Below are 23,210 nucleotides of genomic sequence, written 5' to 3'. Positions count from 1 at the left end.
GACAACTATTTGACACCAGACATATTTTTTTTTTATCCACTTTTTCTCCTATTTTTCAATTTTTTATCCCATCCCAATTTCGTGATTCCAAGTCTTCCCTCCCCTGTCTTGAACATTGCTAGACTATGCCTCCCACTGGTCGGCTGTAGTGAGGATAGAAGCCTTGCATCACGTGTACTAGGGCTGGGCGATAAAACGATAACGATAACTATCGCGATAAATTATTTCCTCGAAATAAACATGAAACGTGGTCGCAAAGTTTCGATATATCGATTTTCCAAGGTTGAATATGAGCACACGCACTAACAACCAATCAGTGAAGGAGATGGCGACAGCGAAGGAGACCCGCGGTGCACCTCTGGGTAGTAAACAAGGCTGGCTAGGATCATTAGCTTGCACGCCGCTATTTTATAGTTTACGTGCGGAGTGGGTGTGTGACGTGAATTCTGAGGCCACGGTTAGAGTAGTGTGGGGTATGTGGTGGATGTCGTTGCAATGTATTGGGGCGGAACAGAGTATTTTAGGGTGATAGTTAGTACATTGTCATGGGATACACCGCTTGCTCTGGCTAACTTCTTATAATGCATATGATCCAGTGGCGGTAGGTTGCCCCCTGGTGGAATATAATAATCTATGCACTGGTGCGTAGAAGAACGTGCGCGGACTGATGACGACATCAACTCGAGACATTCGCAGCAGCAAAACAAGCGAGTCTATTAATAGCCCGTCCATCGGCGCCGGGCATAAGAAGTTAATTAAACTTGACAGAAATTATATCGACGATAATTATCGATATCGAGTGATATGAAAATAATTTTATAATTTTATCGCGATAACGTTTTTGCCCATATCGCCCAGCCCTAACGTGTACCCTCCGGTACATGAGGAGGCAGCCTGTCGCATCTTTTCAACAGACAGCTCGAACTCTCGGTGGCGAGGAGTAACGCGTGGGAGGCTCACGCTGCCCCCGATACTTCCTGTTTCCGCTGTACAGGCGTCACCCAACCGACCTGTAGGAGTCGCTGTCCACAACGTCCAATCCCCACCCACCGGCTTTCCCACCCTCTAACACTGCCAATTGTGTTAGTATGACGGCTGGCCAAGCCGGTAGCAACCCCGGTCACAGCCTCTTCACCCTGCTCCCCTCTGGGAGAAGGCTGAGGATCCCAAAGGCTGTGAAAGCTCGTCACAGACTGAGCTTCTTCCCCTCAGCCGCCAGGCTGATCAATGCCTCAGGCCCCCCCCCCCCCTCTGCCCCCAAGTGACACTGGCACAATGACACTGACTGCACTGCACTAGTCCCTACTGGAACTCTGCACTTTACACTTTATATATATATGTATTTAAATGATTAATCCTCCACTGCACTGTTTTTTGTCCTGTGTCTGTGTTGGTGTTTGTCGTTACTGTGAAAAAAGAAATGAAAAATGCATACACTGTAATGCTGCAACAATTACCAATGTGTTTTTACACAAATGGCTTAATAAAGGAATCTGAATCTGAGTCTCCTGCGTTAGTGGCGAGCGCCTTGGCCACTGCGCCACTCAGCCGCCCTGACACCAGAAATCTTGAATTACAATCCAAATCCATGGCTTACCTGGTGAAAATATTTGTTGACATCACATTAACGAAGCTTGTGACAAGTAGAAGCCCTTTCCTAATGCAGAAATGGTCAAGTCAATGGTAGCTCTGGAACCAAACTGGCCAGTATGCGCTCACTTCAAACATTGGAATCAAGGAGTGGCATTCCGGAGTGGTTGCACCACCACTAACCCTGTGAGATGAATATTTGTCTGAGATATAACAAAAGTATTGGTACAGAGCTGGATGGTGAACGTTGTTTTTTTCTACCTGCAGAGGCTGCGTGCACGGCCTTTATACACTCACATCTGTGTGACGCAGCAAAGCGGAACAAAGGGCACTACGGTGAGGAATACACACATGCATACACTAACACTCACAAACACACACACAAATGTCCTAATGTCCTGACTTCAAAAGCTCATCATTTTACCCCTTCTGATCTGACAGTGGAGAGAGACAAGAAAGGAACCACCATACATACACGCATCAAATCTCTCCACCACCCCCCTCCTCTATAAGATAAAAAGACAACCAGAAAAGAAGAGACCCACTTCAATAATTCACTGCATATAAATCCCATCAATCACGCTGGTAATGACTTTGTTGTAGCCGAGTATTACCAGGGATCAATAGGGTATGGCAATGGTGTATATATATATTTCTTAATTGCCTAAATAATTAAATTAATACAAATATGAAACTAATTAAGGCCAGCCCAATAGAGGAGAGTTGGGTTCCCTATCCAGCGATCGATTTAAAATTGATGATCATTGTTCTCAGAAAATCTTCCACCTGCCACTGGTATGAAGTATGAGAAAAGAAGCTCTCAATGTTGCCAAGTAAAAGGGTTTTAAAATGCTGTTCTGACAGTTGAATAAAGCTTGCATCTATTTTAATCATCCCTTTGTTTTTGCATTTGTTCTCTTTTTCTTTCCAAATTCACGGCAGCCAAGCTACAAAGGAAACGAGAGCTTGTGTGCCTTTTTTCTTTTTTTTTTATCTACTTTCTTTTTTCTCCCATCCCAATTTCGTATCGTCCAATTCTACCCTCCCCTGTCTCGAACGCTGTTAGGCCATGCCTCCCACAAGCCGGCTGCAATGTGGACTAAGCCTTACATCACGTGTCCCCTCCACGTGTATGCTTTCTACAACACAGTTGGGTTTCCGGGTTCCTCTGATTGGCCACGTGACCCTACGCTATTACGCCCCCCTTATCGCCGCCAGTTATCGCTTACGCCCGCGCATGCGCATGAGACGCGACAAGCCCCTCAGCCAGCCAGCAATACTAAGCTCCAGTTAACCTAATTTATACCGTAACGAATCATTAACAAATATATACCGTTAACTGGAATATGTTGTTTCTTTACACATATGTTGGATTATGTACAAATCTAATCATGACATTTAAGACATGCATGACATACAGATATATATATCTCTGACTCTGAGCACCTGAAGACTGTGCTATTAAACCAGGAAGTGCAGCACTATGTCAGCAGAGGCGAGCCTCCACTACTGCAGTGCAACACACAACTAACACAAGACTAGAGTGAACAAAAACGCTCATGGACCCGCGGTCTGTCATTGAATGCTCGCGTGTGTTGTTCGTTGGATTCGTTTTGGATTATTTGGCCACCAAAACAACTATCAAAACGTACACGGACCGCGGTCTCACGTTGACTGGCTTGTGTTGTCGCGCTGTGTGCAGACACTGGATGAACCCGCCCACCTCTACCTTTGATTGGCTTACCATGGCATTTTACTCAACCTCAGCCAATCGCGCGCTGAGGTTGGCTGAGAAGGACTAACCTCGTTCCCAGCTTTATAGAATGCCTCTCGGCGCAGAGATCTTTCTGATGAAGCCCGAGTCGCGCGATTTTTTATTGGTTTGTCATGACAAACCAATTACATAATCCAACGTATGTGTAAAGAAACAACATATTCCAGTTAACGGTATATTTTTTTAATGATTCGTTACGGTACTACTCTGCTGACATAGTGCTGCACTTCCTGGTTTAATAGCACAGTCTTCAGGTGCTCAGAGTCAGAGATATATATATCTGTATGTCATGCATGTCTTAAATGTCATGATTAGATTTGTACATAATCCAACATATGTGTAAAGAAACAACATATTCCAGTTGGTATATTTTTTTAATGATTCGTTACAGTATAAATTAGCTTAACTGGAGCTTAGTATTGCTGGCTGGCTGAGGGGCTTGTCGCGGCTCATCCGCGGGCGTAAGCGATAACTGGCGGCGATAAGGGGGGCGTAATAGCGTATGGTCACGTGGGCTTAGTGGCCAATCAGAGGATCCGGAAACCCATTGTAGAAAGCATACACGCGTCCCCTCCGGTACTCGAGGAAGCAGCCGTCGCATCTTTTCACCTGCACAGCGCGATCTCTCAGCAGCGGGGGTCTGCGTGGGATGGACACGCCGCCCCCGTCGCTTCCTGATTCTGCTACGCAGGCGCACCAACCGACCTGTAGGAGTCGCTGTCCACAACGTCCGATCTCCACCCATCAGCTTTCCCACCCCTAACACTGCCAATTGTGTTAGTATGAACGACCAGCCAAGCTGATAGCAATGCGGAGAGCTGGGCTCGAACCCAGCGTCTCCTGCATTGGTGGCGAGCGCCTTGCCCACTACACCACCTAGCCGCCCTTGTGTGCCTTTTTCTGCGTCCTAGAGCCACACAACCAGTTGTTGTTGATGCTGCTACTCAGCTCAGTTACGACCATCTGATGGATTTCTGTACCTTTTTAGACTATGGATAATAAATGTTTGCAAAAGTATACACTACTGTGCCTATGAGGACAAAAACTAGGGACGTGGACTAAATGTATCTGCAAGTTATTAATGGGCTTTACTTGGTGTGAGAGAGGAGCCTTGTTTGAACACCCCTTGGTTACCTACTAGACATTATTCATTGCATTTCTTTATTTTCTGTGAAGTTTAAACAAATGACTAATGGTGATAATTAGACCTCTCTGTCCATGGTGCTAAAATAGATGTGATGAAAGGCGTTTTCACTGCTCTCTCTGAAGCCGCGATTACATGCAAACATTAGGCATTGTGAATGTGTGAGAGACGAGAATGGATTTGTATTGTCACGAGTTAAGAGAGAGAGATCTGTGGCTATGAGCTATGTTCTCTAAATTCATTTTCATTGTGGATAGTCTTGTGTAAATCTATGCAAAGGAATGTATGTACTATAAAGTTGCAAAGGAGAGTAAGAGAGAGAGGGGCTGATTAAGAAGTAACTTGCCAGACAGCACAGCTAAACACACCCAAAATTCCCCCTAATTGTGCCAACAATCTTGCCACTTGCAACAACGATGCCACTGAGTGTTACCTTGATCTGGCTTCAATCAAGGATATTGAATAGCTGTCTGTAGTTCTGACATGTCTGTTTGTGCCTCGTCCCTCAGAGAGCTGCTCAGAAGAGGTGGCGTGCACCGCTGTCAGAACACTGAGAGACCTGGGGGTGAGTGGCAGCCTCTGTGTGCGTCTCTCTTTCCAACTTCTGTTGCTTTGAGACTTACCAGTTGTGTGGAAAACATCTATAGGCTAATATAAGCATGAAAATAAATAGGAAAACGGCACAACACAGCTTGGTTGGGAGGGAATGTGCATAGGTAAATAAGAACATAAATATGGATGAATATACCGGTACTGTAAATAAAAGAAATAGCCTCAAGTGATAGCAGGCGTATGCATTGGGCACATGGGGGCATTGAAGCACTGAGCAATGACTGTAGATATGTATACTTAGCTTTGCTCAGCAATGACATTGCTGGTATCTAATAGATTCCTCTAGTTTCATATGATAGCACTACTGTCTCACTTCAAGAATTAGCTTAAAGAATTAGCCCACTAGATCCGATGAAATGTTGGCTCATCAGAGGGTTAAATTACCTAAGAATTCAAGATTAGGGTCAGAAATTCAACTTATTTTTTTATTATTTTTTCCATGAAGATTGATCGCTCCATAGGCAAAATCTGGATGTATAAACATTCCCCATTACCTACAATGTATTAAATAAATTACCTGATCATTAAAAATATATAATTATAGAAATATAATTATCCAATTGTAGATCCTGCATTTACAATGTGTCTATTGTGTAATTCATTTGTATGCAGATTGAACATAGTAAAGTCCCTTACAGTATGTTAGTCGGATGTTTTCATGCACTATGGACTAAATATTTGTCCAAATGAAAACCCCTTTAGAAGTCATCATTGAGGAGGTCTGCCAATAATGTGTGATTTGTGTCATTTAATACATTTGACAGATTCTATAAAAAAAATAAAACAAGAGTGATGGACTTCATAATTGACCATAGGTACCAGCAGATGAAGGTTTGGTCTCATTTGGGAAGAGATCCTCAGAAGAATTAGATGAAAATTAGACGTGTAGCACATACCCTTGACTTCACATGTTTAGACTATGGCTTTAGTGCCACCTACAGGACTATTGGCCCAATATTTCCGTGGCCCTCGTTTTGGCATGGGACGAGGTGACACCCTTATTATGTATAGCACATCAAGCTATAGCTGACATCAATGATTGGCTTTGCCTTAGTAGTGGAGGGCCATAGGAACCCATCTGCCGAATTTGGTTGACCTAGAATGTATGGTTTCTGAGCTACAAATACTTGTAGCGGACCAGAGAAAAATAATAATAATCATTATAATAATCATAAATACAATAGGTTTTCAGCAGCTTCCTTGCTTGGATCCCTAATAAAAGAGATGGCTTCCGGAAACCTGCGCATCTTTTGGGGAGAGTCTTCAGGGACATGGAAGTGCTTGCACGGACAGTTTCGTTGGACATTGCATGGTTTCATTGAGACTATTCCTGGAGCAGTGCCCTGGAGTCTGTCCCCAAAAGATGCATGGTTTGATTTCCTAAGCAGTTTTGCCTATAAGCGTTGTCATAAACGTTGTCATTGTTTTACAGTCAAAGGGTCTATAAGGGAGCTAGAAACACAGGATTCCTGTTTACATAACGACATAGTCAACAGATATTAACAGTAATGTGGGCTGACTATGAGGAGAGACTAGCCATAGTAACAGGAGTGGTCTACTGGCAACTGGTGGGGGTTGCCACCTAGTTAACGTTTCCTAAATTACCACTGCTATTAGCCACCCATGTAGTAAAAGAACAGTAGGAGGTTAATGCTACCATTTGCCACAGTAACATACATACTGTAGGTTTACAGAATGTTATTGTGGATAGCTGGTCTGTGGTAAGTTCAGCAATGGCACATTTTCTAAAGCTGGCGAATATGTAACTTTTATATTTTATTCACTTATTTTTATTTAACCAGGTTAGTCCCATCTAAAGTTCCACACATAACATAAAACTCACATCAAGACAACAGTCAAGGTATTTTTGTAGACGAAAACTACAATCATATAATCAATTATAACATTTGCAATTATCAAGAGACTCAGATTCCATAGACTTTACAGTGGCTCTAAATCCAGTAAGAGTAACTAGGTCCTGGAGTTTTAACTAATTTTGCAGGCAATTCCAAATGAAAAGGACTCTGAATATCTGACTTGTATGTTTGTAAAGGTGTGGGGGGGGTGTATGTATGTCTGCTGACTTGTGTCTTTCTAACGAGGATTCAAAGATACGGGTTGTTTTTACGAGTAGGAAGCGGGTGGTCCAGGCGACAGTCATACATATCCTTGATTAGTGATGTAATTTACATGCAAGCTTCAGCCCTTAAACCACTAGAGATGGTTTAGCACACGGCACTGCAGCTGATTAATGGACACTTCACCCATCACCGTCTCTCCTGTATCAGCCTGTGAGTTGGGAATCGCTGCCTGCAACAAGAGAACAGCTTTGCCCTCAATATATGCGTTCTGCAAAGCCCTCATACACAAACCATGCTATCTCTCTTCTACATCCACTGAATACAATCTCTCTAATACAACTCAATCTCACGACTGTTTGCTCTCAAATGGAATTAGGGGGAAATCTGCTTTCAGTTTGTATGCACCCTACCAATGGAAGACATTGCAGTTTAATCTCAAAGTGGACAGTCATTTCATTATTACATGTTAGTGCTTTGGGTTAATGGTATGGCAATGTCCTTGTTTTTTTTTTTATCCATTTAGTTTTATTTATTTAATAACTCCAGTGTCCTTCCTTGTCCTTGTTTACACAGAGCACACTGGTAAGGATAAGAAAGAGAGAAACTCCTCTCCGACTGTTGCCCTATTGGAATTAATGTTATCAAAATTAAAGTTGTTTGGGAAGTGAGTGTCCTACATCTGCTGTCTTCCTATGTGTCCCAGGTCCTTGTGGCACAGCAGCAGCAGGAGGAGGAGGAGGTGCTGCTCCTGGGAGTCAGTCCCCTCTTCCAGCAGGCAGACAACAGAGAGAAACTACACAGCTACATCTCACAATATATCTACAACTGAGTCCTTCACTCTGTCAATAATATAAGTCTGTTTGAAATTTGGTGACGGTTGTGTTGAAAGCTTTGTACATTCGTAGTTGGATGGTAGCGGTAAACCGTTTGATTTCATAATAAAGTCTATGTTCAGGTTTTGAGAGTTTCACGGGGTTGTGTTGAATGTTCATAGTTACAGCAGAGGTTATATATCTTCAGTGGATTTTATGACATTTGCACAATTGATTTGAATTTATTCTACATTTGCAATTATGTTGGTTATTTAAAGCATGTCAAAGACGGCATTAATGATTCTTCGTTTCAAGATTTAAATGGATTTTGCATTCATTCAACTTGACAAGACGTCCATGAAAGTACTAGAGAAGCTTGTGTTTTGCTTAGAAATGTGGGTGGTGGATTTTTTTTTTTTTAGATTTGTTATTTCAGATAGGACAGGCAGAGAGGAAAGTTAGGAGAAGATTTGGGGAGGACATGCATCATAGGTCCCCATGCCGCGTGGTGTGCCACCGTGGCGCCCCAGGTGGTGGATGTTTAGCAGTGGCATTGGCATAAATCAACAGGAGATGAGGATGGAAGGTCCCTGTGATCAGTTATGAATATTCATTCAAAGTTGTGGCTTTTTACAGCTTGTTTTATGTTAACCATGTTAAGTGAAATGTTTATATTAAAACAATTGTGTTGTCACTGACTGCTTAAGCTTTGTATGTTACTGAATCTGTTGTGTAAAAATAGAACTTTCCCTATAAGAATTTGTGTTCCGCCATTTTACACTTTTAATTGTATGCCTGTTCTAAAACCTGCCCTTCTCTCGGACTCTTTTACTGAAGGCACTGATGTGCTGAGTCAGACGAGACCCAGACCCAGCACAATGGGGGGCCCTTTGACACTGAAACACTGCGAAAGAAGTCCTTCTTAGAAGAGGACACAGAGTTATTTTCTGCTAAATGTTTTACCTTTCAAAGCATTCACAGCTGTCTTTTTGTCCACTCGACTGTAATTGTGGCTGTTGTTTTTTTGTCTCTTAACTCAAGTAGCAACTGAAAGCTACACAGCAATTCCTCTGCTCTGTAACACTACTGCCACCTAGTGCCGTTTATGAAAATGACATGCACTACACTTGAATCCTCACAGCTCTTCCGTCGTACTTCCTCTGCTGCATCCATCTAGACCACGTCCTCTTCTCATCGTCTGTCTTTCTCTTTTGTAAACACAGGATTTACACTTGGATGAGTGTTCCCTCAATGATGCTAATTCTCCTATTTTTTTAATCAAAATAACATAATTATGAAACTTCCACTATAAATAACAGGATGGTGCAGGTGCAACATGATGAAAATAGTTTATAAATGTCTTTATAATTAATAGATATAATATAACAGTCCAGGATCTTGCAGAATCTCACTCTACCATAATTACTGTTTAATGTTTCTCTACCATAATAACTCTGATGCTTAATGTTTCTCTACCATAATAACTCCAATGCTAGATAGTTCTCTACCATAATAACTTCAATGATTAATGTTTCTCTACCATAATAACTGATGCTAAATGTTTCTCTACCATAATAACTTCAATGATTGTTTCTCTACCATAATAACTTCAATGCTTAATGTTTCTCTACCATAATAACAACAATGATATAGTTCTCTACCATAACTCCAATGCTATAGTTCTCTACCATAATAACTCCAATGCTAAATGTTTCTCGAACTACAATGCTAATGTTTTCCTGATGGGTTTGACGTCTCACAATTTCTGTGAGGAATATTGTTTGAAATGTGTCTTTGATATACTGCTTTATATTTACATCTATTTAATCTATTTTCAGTTTTGTGATGAATATTACAAGGTCTCCTTAAGCTGCAACACCTGAAAAAAGAAAAACATGTCAATAGATGGAGGCTGGCTGCTCCATAGACTGAATAATGGAACAACTCAACAGAACCCATGGTGATTTTACAGGGATATGGGTAAATTATCTTATGCAGAGCTGTAAAAGGTTGCTCACTAATTCATTGTCAATGGACCAACTCCAAAAAGTAATGACGTCACAAATTCAGTCTTGATGCTCCGATTTCCAGCTTAGGGAGATGGTTGTCTGTATTCATAGTAGCAAAATGTCCATTGTGTTTTAGGGTGGAAAACCCTGATATGAGCTTAAGTCTAGACTGAAGGAGCCCTTGAAAGACTGATCAACCTTTAAAGAAGATATTGATAGATCTGTTTATATATATAAAAACAATTAAAGAAAATCCATAACCATATAGAATACATTTTATTACAATATGCCTACCAGACATTTCAAGATCAAAATTTTTATTCAAAATGGAGACATGTTTCAACAACGCCAGTGGGCGTCTGGTGTTGGTGGATATTTTAAGGCACGTTGACTGCAGAGATCATGATGATAAAATAGCTGGGGTTGATGGGTTTGTGGGAAGCCATGGTGAATCATGTAACCTTTTCTTGTGACTTTAAGATTTTCAGGTCTGTTTTAGTATTAGGCCTACACAGTTTTGTATTTCAACACCACAGGACAAACTTGAATGAAAGATTCATTGCAAAGTATATATAAGACGTTTCCATATCTAGTGTGCGCAGATTACAGGAAATCAAAACTGGTATTGTTAATCCAAATCATGATCTTTCAACAAAAGAGCCGATTATGGACCATTTGAAAGTGATAACATTCTACAAGGACCAAGTGTATTTCCTGTTGCGATGTTTGCTAATGCAATAGTTGACAGAAACCGTTCCCTAGCAACATAATTCCAGTGAAATGGTCTATAAACTAAAGTAATGTACTTTGATCCAAACGGAGTTAACCACAGTCCTTCATGGGTTGATGGAAGGCAGTGATGTCCAATAAGCAGCCTCAGAGTTAGACCACTTTGTTCAGTATAGATCCCACCTGGTCGATTTGACACTCCACCACATCTCCCTTCTGAAGCACAAACACACAAACCCTTTATTAGATCATGACTATGCTCCACAATAAACCTACCTCGACCTAGACGTAATTGCTTAACACATTCCCTGCCACTGGTTATATCCATCAATGTAGCCTCACTGCCACCACACTAAGCCTATGGAGATGTTCACCTTCTTTGCAGGGCTATAGCTTTTTAAATTGTATTGCTAAATTGACATTACTATGGCCCATTCAACATCGATTATCTATGGTTCAGGATGTAGGAACGTTATACTTTTTCATTCATAGATTCATACAAAAATACCTTCTAGAATATAAGTGCTTTTATCGTTTTCTGCAGTAATTCATAGAACGTGAGTTATAGGCAAAAACGCATATATAGATTTATCAATTGCCGTTTATTCCCGATACACGCTATATAAAAAAATTCAACTGTATATGATCCTATACGTTATGCGTCATCATGCACGGATGAAAGGGGGGGGGGGGTCGTTTATAATTCCGTGATAGTCAGTAAATGCTTTATGTAGTATGGGTGATATATTGATCAGATCGGTTTGCAGTGAAATGAATAAACAATTGGGCTGAAAATAGCGTCAGCATCCTCTTACCATGCGTCAATGACACTGGCGGTGAATGATCCCAGGTATAGGACGTCGATCGCCTAGGTCCATTTCCGGTTTGTATGTCGCAATAAACGCCGAAATCATATCGATTATTAAGTTTATAAAGCGATCGATATGTACTATAGTGTCTGTCGGGAGCCTTGCGACAATATCTGATGGCCGGATGAATTTAATCGACGCACAGCAGCCATATCCTGTTTACCAGTGTAACTCGCCCGACCATCCACCAGGCGGCGGTATTGAGCCGTCGTTGTATTGAGCCGTAGGGTCCAGCTGCAGCGCCGGAGGTGTATATATGAATTATGAATGCCATGGCGAAAAAATGAAATATTGATCTCAATATCGCTGTACAGCGTGGTTTGGCAGACAACGCATGGCCGGCAATAACGCTGTACAACGTGATTGGCGGGGAATGTGTTAAGGGGCACTTTCACCTAAGAACAATTCAGATTTATTTTGCACATAATGTCACATCAAAAAAGTTAACGGTTTTGCACACATGATTTAGTTTGACAGTTATTTATTGAAGTGAATGAGTTTGAATATGGCCACCAGTGATGTCATCAAGGACATTGAATCCATGTGTTGTCTTAATTACAGCTCAATTCAATAAGGTAGCAGTCCCTATAAGGCAAGGTATTGCTATTTTTTCATCTACATAATTTCATGGTACTGTAATTAACAACATGAGGATTCAATGTCACTGGTGACCATATTCAAATACTCATACCCATAATCATTTACTCTCAATAACTGTCAAACTAAAAACTGTTTCGTTTTTGGATGTGTGATATGTGCAAAATAAATCAGTTTTCAATAGTTTTAGGTTTAATGTATAGATAAAATATAGCTGCATACGTGTCCTCTACATGTGATATTTACCATACAGATGCAACCATTAAACCCTTTTGGATAACATTAGTAGGTTAATAAGAGGTCATTTTGGTTTGAGCTGAAGGGAGGCACATTACACTGATGCAGTCGATGAGACCAGACACCTTAAAGGGGAACAGCGCCCAATTTCAGAATTCATACATTATTCCTCTGGTCTACGACGGTACAAAGATATTAGTGAAAATTAGCAACTCTCTCCCAAAACCTGAGTGCTAAAACTGATGTCATCAAGTATAGATGACAGAACACCCAGGGGAATGTTCTGAGTTCATAGGTACATTTTCTGTTTCAGAATAAGTTTCTTCCCCTCAGCCGCCAGGCTGATCAATGCCTCAGGACCCCCCCTCCACCCCCAAGTGACACTGGCACAATAATATCAATGGGCCTCATGCATGAAGCGATATAAGAACAGAATTCGTTCTTAACTAGCATTTCGTCTTACTTTGATCTTACCTGGGATTCTTATTGTTGCTTTTTTCTCAGGCAAGAACAAATTATAAGAGTGGTCGAGAGCACTCTTACCGAAATAAGAAATTCTTACCCCCAAAAAAAAAAAAGCCTACCGTTGGTTAATTGCCCCCAAATACGACTTTAAAAAGAACTTTACAGAACTTTTCAATAATTATTATTATTATAACTTATTGCGTGCGTTCTATCTGAAATGGATTATATATTGCTGTTAGAACAGTTATGCTCTGGCCGCCCAGGCCATTGATTGATTGAAGATTTTATTAACAGATTGCAGAATGGGTACAATACAGTACAGCTCAATACACACAATTATTAAGGGGATGCAGACCAGAGAAAGACTTTCGTCTCGTTTACATCAGGGTCCCCCATTTTCAATTCATCATAACATATATGACATACATGACATATAGATATACAGACATTTATGACATGACATACAGATATGCAGTACTGTATAGCATAGAACGCATATTTAGAGATAAGTCTATATCAGTGGTTCCCAAACTTCTGTTTTATGCGGACCACTAGATTGTTATCAAGAACATTTGCAGACCACCTCGTATGCAAACAGTAAAACATAAATAAATAAACAACTGAGGGCGGTCAGGTGGCGTAACGGAGATTGCGTTCGTCACCAAACCCCGGAGCGGTAGATTCGCCTGTTCGAATCCAGCTCACAGCTCCGGGGTTGTCACCAGCTTGGCTGGCCGTTCACACTAATACAATTGGCAGTATTAGAGGGTGGGAGAAGCTGGCGGGGTGGGTCCGGGTCGTTGTAAACAGCGACTCCTACAGTTCGGTCGGGGCGCCTGCTAAGCGCGGATAGGACTTGAGTGGGATAGTGTGATCCTTCCACACGCTACGCCCTCTCAATGAGAATCCGCGCTGCCAGGTGAAAAGAAGCGGTTGATTGGCTGGACGTGTGTCGGAGGAAGCACGTGATAGCCTCCACTCTCCCAGACCGACTGTGGGGGGTAAGTGCGCAGCGACCAGGAAGGGGATTGGGAATTGGCATAACGACTAACATTGGGATGGGAGAAAATCGGAGGAAAAATGGAGGGGGAAAAAGATCATTAAAAAAAATAAAAAATAAACAACCGAATTAAACCCAGTAATACACGAGACCCTCTTCTTGGACCAAGTAGGTTTCGTCGATAATCCAATGTACAGTTACCCCCACCCGCCTACCCATCCCACCCACCCAACCACCTCCAATGTACAGTTCCCCCCCCCCCACCTCCTCCAATGTACAGTTTCTACATCAAATGTATATACTATTTTTTTTTTACTCTTTGTATCACAAACAGTACTGTATTTGTAGATCTGGTATGTCATAAATGTATAGATGTAGCAGTACTGTCTATCTGTATGTCATGTATGTCATATATGTTAGGATGAATTGAAAATGGGTTTGAGAGATATGTGTCATCCAGTTTGACTTGGAGCACAACTGCGCACTGCCAGTCATCAGGATGATCAGGCTATATGCGGAGATATTCAGACTCTAGATCTATTTGCAGAGCCAGATGAGTGGCAACCTGTGCGATTGGCTCTTGACAAAGCCTACAGTACTTTGCTGGAACGATTAATTTTGCACGTACTATATACAGTACGTGTGTATGCGCGCACTGCGGGAGGTGGCCAGAAGCGCGCAACTAGCCAACTACTATTATATTAATACAGTATATTCCACTATATAGCTATAGGTGCTATATGATGACAATACATTTGATTCCTATCTAATTTTGATCCATCGCAAAGCGCTCCAGCGCTTGAATACGGCCGGGGGATCCGATGCAGACCCATGGCTCTCGTATTATAATGAGCCCGCGAGGCGTGTCTCTGTATGCAAAGGACTTGCGCGAGAACGCGCATCCAGTTTAGAATGAGTGGGATTCACCATTCAAAAAACCTGGGTAAGAACAGATTTGGACTTTAAGAACGGCTTGATGAATGTGGCGGTGGCTTTTCTTATTGTTCTCTTAACAGACAGGTAAGCAAGAATATAAGAAATAATAAGAGGGTATTGTTGAATGAGGCCCAATGACACTGGCAAGAATTCTGCACTGGGACTGACCTGGAACTCTGCACTGCACTTATATATATATATACTTATTCAAATGATAAATCCTGCACTGCACTGTCTTTGTCCTGTGTCTTGTATATGAAAAAATGCATACACTATCGCTGTGACAATTACCAATGTGGTTAATAAAGGAATGTGAATCTGAATCTGAACTGAGACCACTACTATAGAATAAAGCTTGTTTGGATAAATAAAATAAAAAAGTCTCCCATTCCCCTGGGTGCTCTAGATGCCCAGTGTCATCTATAAAAATCTTTCCTAAGTCATTATCAATGGAGTAGCTCCACACTTTATACTTAATGACATCACAAGTTTGATTCTTACTTCTCTGGCTTTCGGAGAGAGTAGATCATGTTCACAAATATTGATTGAAATGTCTTCAGCCATGGAAATAACATTAGAATATTTTATTTGAGTGGTGTTCCCCTTTAAGTACAAGTATGTCGAAAAGATTTAAGTAATCACCTTAAGAAAGACAGGCGGCTTTCTGAACACACCCACACCTGGAGGAGTGCCAGTAAGAAACACATCTCCAGGAGTCAACGACACAAACCTAAAAGCAGGTGGAAAACACATGGCATTAGAATACACACCACATAACAAGATCACATTTCAACACCTGACCAGGGACCGGATCATCACCATGAAGAGAGGTTGTGTTATTCATGAGCAGAAATGTTACACAACATGTCTTACTTTGAGACCCAGGCAATCAGTTTCTCTGTCTTGAAGATCATCTGATCCGTGTTGCTGCTCTGGACTGTGTCTCCGTTAACGAGACAGCGAATGCCCAGGTTGTGAGGATCTACAAGCGGGAAAACGTCACGTTGAGAAAAGAAAGACAATAATCTTTCAATGCTTCCTTTGAGTATACCATGTTTGTAATGAGCAATATTATTCAGTATTTCCTCTTCATTTGACCCATCCTAACCATCAGAGGTTGTAATTCCAGTGCCTTGGTCGAGGGTAACGGCAGGATATACCTAGCAGGCATGTCTTTGTGTGAGAGGAAAGCGGAGCACCCAGAGGAAACCCATGCGTCTTCAGGGGGAACATACAAAGCTCCACACAGAATGGCCACTCAGGTTGAAACCCAGGACCTTATTGCTGTGAGACAGCAGTGCTAGCCACTGCGCCCACTAAATGTGAGCAAGACCAGGCTGCACTAATAGCATTATTGAAGCCAGTACAGGGTTCAGAAGAGCTTAAAGGATTAAAGGCCCCATCCATGATTGCCGTCTGACCCATCTATCGACAGAGAGAAATGAAATCGCTTGTGAAATTCATTGTTTGGGCCTTTGGTATATGAACTGACTGCATGTGAAAGCTGTACTGTACATGAGTTGTACATGATTTTTGCGACTAAGGTTTGTTTGAAATTGTAATGTTAGTAATCAGATCATTTTCAGTAATAACTTCATTAATATCTTCGGTTCACCACACTCACTGTACACTGCTGTAGCGTCCCCCCTCACCTTTCACAGCATCAACAGTCACCAGGGCAGGGCCAAGAGGACAGAAGCTGTCAAATGTCTTTCCCAGCAGCCACTGCTTCCCATTCCGCCTCATCTGCCAATCACGCGCGCTGACATCATTGGCCACAGTGAACCCTGCCACGTATGACAGAGCATCTTCCTCCTGGGCAACGACAGAGAGTCAGACAGGGTTATATGGTTCTTTAGCGCTCTGTCTGTTAACCTGGAGATCACAGGCGCGGTGACGATGCTCACCTTGATGTACTTTCCCCTTCGTCCAATAACAAAGGCCAGCTCCACCTCCCAGTCCACCTCCTTCCATCAGACAAGAGAAGCAAAGAAAAGGTCTTATCAAAAAGCACTCGCCAAGTCCTCCCGATGACGGGGTTAGAAAAAAAAATAAAAAATTCAAGGGCTTTTTTTGCCCCCCTTAACACACTTTGAGTGCCACTCACGAGATTTCTCGGGTTTTTTTATAGGTGGTTGCATGCCACTCACGAGATTTCTCGGAATTATTATTATTATTATTTTTTTTGCGATCTGAAAAATTATTGCATTACCCGAGCCTACCCGAGTATAGCCGAGGGGCGCCGGCGATCACTGTGGAAAAAAGCGCCCCCTGTCGTCTCCCAGATGACATAAGTGATTTTGGAATGGACTCAATGAAAATGAATGGGGAAAAAAATCCGGTACTCCACATTTTCCAGTTCACTGATCCAGCCGGGGTTACTAGAGTTCATTCTGGAGCCTCAGATCCCCGCGGATCATGGAGTTCTACTGTATCGCGTTGGATCCATACACGTATTGATTTTTTCGAATGGTGATCAGGAATTGGAATATACCAGTTGGATATCATCTGATGTCAGGTAAGGACTCTATGTTATCAGTGGTAGGATAATCAGAGTAAGTTTGATGAAGTTATAAGCTGTTTTGTGAAATGTCTTCTTTCGGTTTCACTGTAAAAGTCTGTGAGGAAATCAACGGAGCGATTATCAGTGCGCGGCCGTAATGTGCGTGCGTGCACGTATAATATTGATCATCTAGCGTTTATTTGAAAACGATTCATAAAAAGGCCGACGAATATCAACGTTGTGGAATATTCCACTAAAAGACGATTTTCATAGAATGCTCCAGAATGAGCTGTTTTTTATATCAAAACGGGGGCTTTTCTAACTGCTCTGAAACGGCAACGACGCGATAAAAAAACAATCTGCCTTCACAGCACTGACTGGAAAATAGTCTTTGATAATGCGATGGGCAGATTAGACACATAGCCATAATTTAGACAAAACATAGATTAGGCGATATTAACGTTAACATTGGCGCCGATGGTGGCATTCAAGCGGTAAAACGGAAAACCAGGCGTGGCGCTGAAAGTGTTAATTGATTTTTGGGGGCTTTTTTTTGTATTTCGGGGGCACAACATTTTTATAATGAAAATGAACATAAAGATTATAAAACATTGTTGACACTTTTTTTTACAGTATTCGTCCCTATGTTTGATAACGTAATGTTAATGTCTCCATATATAGGGCTCTACGCTAACCTTTTTCCCAAGGAGCACATGTGCTCCTAAATTAAATGTTAATAAATAAAATCTAAATACAAATTTAGGAGCACACAGAAATTTAGGAGCACAGTGACAATTGTTCAAGTAACACACACACACACAATGTGCGACATGGCTTGGTTTCATGTTTTGAGGTACCTTCAATTATCTGTAAATAATACATACATACTCTATCTAAATAGATTAAATATGATTGTCCCTGAGGGCAAGTTGTGTTGTTGTCTTGATATATCTTACAAATAGCAGACGAATAGCCGGTTGCCTCTGGATCAATGAATGTCTAATATTGAATAATATTATTAGCTATTTTATTTTTAACATCCCTAATTCCAACAGTCAAGAGGCTTGTTTCAAATTGATACATGAAAAACCCCACACACTGGCCAGATCGATCAATGAAATACGTTGCGCGCTCAGCGCTGTGGAATGAAGGAAATGCGCATCAGGATCGGATTTGGATGTTATTCTTTGGAGTTGTGTTACAAATGGAACGGTCTTTCCCCGCAGAACACAAGTTACTTAACGTTACACAGGTCGCGCTATGCAGATGCTTAGCTTGCTAACGTTAAGATAGCAGTGTAACTGCTTAATGTTACACTATGCATGCTTGCTGAAAGCAGAGCAGAGCTCTCTGTCTGTCTGTGTTCGCACAAGCACCCTGTAACACGCAGCGGGCCCCGCCTCCCTCCCTCCCTCCTTGCATTCCACCCAAAAACTGAATTTCAGTCCAGTTTCTGAACTATTAACAGCGGAGCTGTTTTGTAATCTTCACTCGTCTCGCACACTGTCTGCAAGTAAATTATTTTTCCGGTTCGCACACACACATATTATTAGGGGCAAATACGAGGGAAATGCTCGCACTGTAGAGCATATATATAATTATATATATAATTAGTAAACTGTCTGGGGCTTTTCTTGCCCCCCTTAACTGATTTTCGAGGGCATTTGGTCAATTTTCGAGGGCATTTTGCCCCAAGCCCCCGTTAATTTCGAACCCTGCCCGATGATGATATCATCCACAGTGCTGTCAAGTCGACCTCTGTGCAACAGGGAGTTGAAGTATACAGTAGAAACCGTGTCATAATGTCCATGTTTCTGGTCTGTTCCGATACAGTGACTTGGCAGGGGAACATATGGCAGGAGTGTTCACCGCCACACACAATTTCCGGAGACTCACCTGGCTTTCCGGGGGCAGGATGATGTCATCGTACGGCCCTGTAATTGCACTGGGGAATTTGCTGAATATGATTGGCTCTGCAGGGATGGGGGCATTCTGCTCCAGGCAGTGGTCTCGGTAGTTCATGCCCACACACACCACCTTCTCTGGGGCCAGGACAGGAGACAGCAGCTTGATGTCTGATCGTTCCACCACACACTGACCGGATGACAAGGCCCTGGGAACAAAAGAAGAGTAGGAGATCAGGATGAATGGAACGTGTCTCTAGACATGAGAAGCAACGCAACAGAAACAAGTGGGATAGGAGACAGTCTTGAGGGAGGGGGGGGGGGGATTTGTGATATCGATGGCTTGATAACACCAGGGCCTACAAGACTAGGTGTGTGAAGAGAGACGTTACACGCGCTCAGAGTAGGGCCATCTTGAATCAGGGAGAGACTTAAGGAACACGCCAACATTTTGGGAAATTAGCTTGCCGTCTTCTCCAGAGAGAGACAAGAAGATAGATACGAGTTTCCACTCTGTGCATTCAGTAGAAAGCTATCTGGCTGCAGACGATAAGCTAATTTCCCAAAATGTTGGCGTGTTCCTTTAAGAGATTTGGTAGAACACTGGAGCACACAGATTTAAAGCAAAAAACGTTGATGCAGGGTGCATCTTCATCACTGTCAAACCAACTCTTATGCGTGTGTAACCGATTGAAAATTGTATTAACCTGATAAGCTGTAAGCCGTATTTCGCCTAAAGGTACATGCCTAAGTAAATGGAAGATTGCTCCACTTCTGCAAGGTCAATTAGCATGTTCTTGGTATCTAGGAACTTCTAGGGACCTGGGGGTATGTATTTCCAGTGTCAGAAATATTGTGTCTGTTACTAGGCTTGAGTAAATTGTGATGAAACAAAGGAGAATATAAATTATGATTTATGATTTTTGCATCTTTGATCAAACATTTATACGGGTAGGAGAAAATGCTCACTGAGCTCATTCACCACCTTATTGAGATCATGTGTACAAAAAATCTAAGCAAATGAACCGCGGGAAGATGATTAAACAGAAGGATTTGTAGATACAGTAATTAATGATAATCGATTTTAATTATAAATTCATATTTGACCTTGAACTTGACCTTGACCTTATTATGGCCAAATCATACATCTATGGATAGGGAAAATGCTCCTCTTTCCAATGGCAGGGTTGAATCTGGATTTAGTAATTTCCTTGCGGTTTTTACGATAATTAGCATTTTCCGATCAATTTGTATTTCCGATAAATCGTATAAAACATAGGTACAAATGAAAATATACACTTTGACTACTGTTTTTGATAGGGTTGTGGTCTTTACTCTTGGCTACAAAAAAAATATTTAAAAACATTGACCTCTTAACATCCAAGGGCCCACATGTGGACGATTCTTTGCCGACCTCTAGTGGCTCAGGTGTGCATTTCTTTTAATACATATATAGATCGAATTAAAGCCCTATTTGTTGCCTGTCGATTGCCCTTTCAGGTGACAAAATCCGTTCAGCGGTTCTCGAGTTACATGCCGATATGTACATGCCGATATGTGAGGCGTGCCCCAAAGTACGCAAAAGTACACATTACCACCCCCGACTCCCGGGGCTCTAGCTCCGTCAATCATTTGGCGATCTCGAAAATATTTGCACAGGGTTGTAGCCAATGAGTGTGGCTTTCCAATGATACCCCATGATATGATAATTGGGGATCTAATACGGTCTCTATTGATCGATTTATGATAAAGAAAAGCAGGGTCCCCCTATAGGGGGACCACAGATTGCAGAATGGGTACAATAAACAGTATTCTCGAAGTCAACTTCCTGCCTGTTGTTGCTACGCAACTGCAGCATGGGGGAAAACTGCCCAGCCTGGTACATTGTGTATGGTTCATTTAGTGCAGAAACGGATCGTTAAAGCGGCAAATTAAAGACAATCAAGCGGAATTTTCTTCAGTCCTTCACAATGCCAAATAGCTTTGTACTAATGACAAAAACAGAAATCCAAATCGCAAGTTTTATACCATCACGGAGGAAAAAGTGGCTGTGGCTAACGTTCGGCTAACTCGCTCTGCTGTTGTGGTCGTGGTAGCTACATGCTAAGCTAACGTTAATCACATCATATCGAACCGATAGGAGCTTATTTTATCTAATCTTACGTGGATGTTTGATCGGGTAGTGGCACACGTGGTACCACCACGTAAGATTAGATAAGCTCCTATCGGTTCGATATGATGTGATTAACGTTAGCTTAGCATGTAGCTACCACAACCACAACACCAGAGCTAGTTAGCCGAACATTAACTTAGCCGCCAGCCACTTTTTCCTCCGTGATGGTATAAAACTTGCGATTGGATTTCTGTTTGTTTTGTTATTAGTACAAAACGTAACATAGAAGCTTCAATTTGGGTATTCGAGAGATGGCCATGTCTGTATGTGTTTTGTATGGACATTATGTCAAGTCAATCAGGGGGAGCTTCTTTGAATCATATCTCGCCTTAGAATCACCAGAAAGGCTTTCGAAATAGTGAAATGCCATGTTGGCCTCAATATTTTCAAAACAAATCGTATGAAAATGTTATGAAATGAACAAGAATGTGATAAAACATGTAATAAAAACGGACCTCAACGCATGCATTTGATGGTAGAAATCCGTATGGCCCCCCTATACCAAGATGGCGGCGGTCTCGTGACATCAGAGTGTCTTCGAGAATGGCTCAATACACACAATTGTTAAGGGGATGCAGACCAGAGAAAGACTTTCGTCTTGTTTACATCAGGGGCCCCCATTTTCAATTCATCATGATATCAATGACACGTGATGTGCCACAAAATGTTTAGTCCCTTGTCTGTTTTCAATTTATGTGGACATTAATAAATCATTCAAGTGTGTGCTTGTGTGATGTCACACCTCTGTGCACACTCCAGACCCTCGTCTCCTAGCTCCAGCAGCTCTCTCATAGTGGAAGGCATGGACGGGTCGAAGGCCTTCAGGTCCACCACCCCAAGCCCTTCGCCTTGTTCCACTCCCACTCTGATTCCCCCTTCATCACCACAACGATGAAACTGTACCAGCCGCATTGCCACACCACACAAGCCTCGCTTCCCCGGGTTTGCTGATAGCAGATCTGAGAAACTCCTCAAGAAGGACAAGGAGCAAAGAGGAAGTCTCATCTATTGAAAACAGAGGGGGAAATTACTGAGACAGAAAGTTAAGAATGGAAATGAGAGATGGAAAGCAGAAAAGAGAAATTGCAAATGTGATAGATATGTTAATAACCAACAACAAGCCTAACAAATAGCTAAATACAATTTATTCAACAATTTCCTGCAATGATTGATTAATATGACGACTGACTGATATAGCGTTGCCATTTGGTCCGCAAATGAGCATGCGTCTATAGACTAAATCACGATAAGACGACACCACACAAAAATAATAATATTCGCTTCAATTACCTACCAGCTGTCTAATAGTACCTGCTTCTGAAAAAACCCTGCACTTGGCGTTTAGAATGTACCTTTGCACGCGTGGCTCCAATTTTGGAATAGTCTAGTCTAGGCCTTTAAGAGTAGCATATGACTCGATAAGAAATCACGAGATAACCTTTTATGATATTATTTGGACTTTTCACACTCACCCCTTCGCCTATCTCTTCTACACGCTTCAACCTCCAGAGAAGCTTACTTCCGGGTGTGTGTTTGTAGTTCACGGGGTCATTGACACCCGTCAACTTCCAGTCCAAACCTTTAAATGCAATGGTCATAATTAATTACTAAGAATGTCACATCACGTGAACCAATTCTTGACACTTAACTTTTACACGAAACGTATTTTTCACATTTTCAAAGCAGTTGTATTGCTGGAGGACGTTTGCGAATAGTTTTCTGAATAAACTACAATCCCCGGCAGTGTATGACGTCGCTGAAGCCAGGCGCCACAG

General features: G+C 41.9%; 2 protein-coding genes across 7 annotated transcripts in view; one reads left to right on the top strand and one right to left on the bottom strand.

Moving 5' to 3' along the window:
• gpat2 (glycerol-3-phosphate acyltransferase 2, mitochondrial) overlaps nt 1–8,030 on the top strand; it is a gene marked incomplete at its 3' end in the record, with an annotated part of 144,365 nt that extends 136,335 nt beyond the window's left edge. Inside the window, exons 20-21 of the mRNA XM_084307348.1 lie at nt 5,018–5,073; nt 7,905–8,030. Coding sequence (XP_084163474.1) covers nt 5,018–5,073; nt 7,905–8,030 — 182 coding nt within the window. The remainder of the gene's footprint in view (nt 1–5,017; nt 5,074–7,904) is intronic.
• A 2,249-nt stretch (nt 8,031–10,279) lies between these two features.
• fahd2a (fumarylacetoacetate hydrolase domain containing 2A) lies at nt 10,280–22,954 on the bottom strand. Of its 6 annotated transcripts, none has more exons than XM_084314939.1 (8): nt 22,908–22,954; nt 22,178–22,465; nt 19,255–19,471; nt 16,763–16,822; nt 16,508–16,670; nt 15,729–15,837; nt 15,498–15,585; nt 10,280–10,967 (listed from the first exon to the last, which is right to left on the bottom strand). In XM_084314939.1, exons 2-8 carry the CDS (start codon nt 22,438–22,440, stop codon nt 10,905–10,907), a joined length of 963 nt encoding a protein of 320 aa, XP_084171065.1. In that variant the 5' UTR covers nt 22,441–22,465; nt 22,908–22,954; the 3' UTR covers nt 10,280–10,904. The 6 variants fall into 6 exon arrangements, with proteins under 6 accessions (XP_084171065.1, XP_084171070.1, XP_084171068.1 ...); XM_084314944.1 differs by having other exon boundaries at nt 22,178–22,440; nt 22,908–22,942; XM_084314942.1 differs by lacking the exon at nt 22,908–22,954 and adding an exon at nt 22,788–22,891.
• Between the last annotated feature and the right edge of the window lie 256 nt (nt 22,955–23,210).

Source organism: Notolepis coatsorum, assembly GCF_963971535.1.
Source record: "Notolepis coatsorum genome assembly, chromosome: 1".
NCBI classification, from domain to species: domain Eukaryota; kingdom Metazoa; phylum Chordata; class Actinopteri; order Aulopiformes; family Paralepididae; genus Notolepis; species Notolepis coatsorum.
This window is presented reverse-complemented; position numbering and strand designations above follow the sequence as displayed.

Excerpts from the sequence above, each read along its gene's own strand:
- fahd2a (XM_084314939.1), bottom strand. The coding sequence starts at position 22,440 with ATGAGACTTCCTCTTTGCTCCTTGTCCTTCTTGAGGAGTTTCTCAGAT. Across the intron at positions 16,671-16,762 it reads GAAGGGGAAAGTACATCAAG|GAGGAAGATGCTCTGTCATA; the intron begins GTGAGCATCGTC and ends GTCGTTGCCCAG. Across the intron at positions 15,586-15,728 it reads CTGATTGCCTGGGTCTCAAA|GTTTGTGTCGTTGACTCCTG; the intron begins GTAAGACATGTT and ends ACCTGCTTTTAG.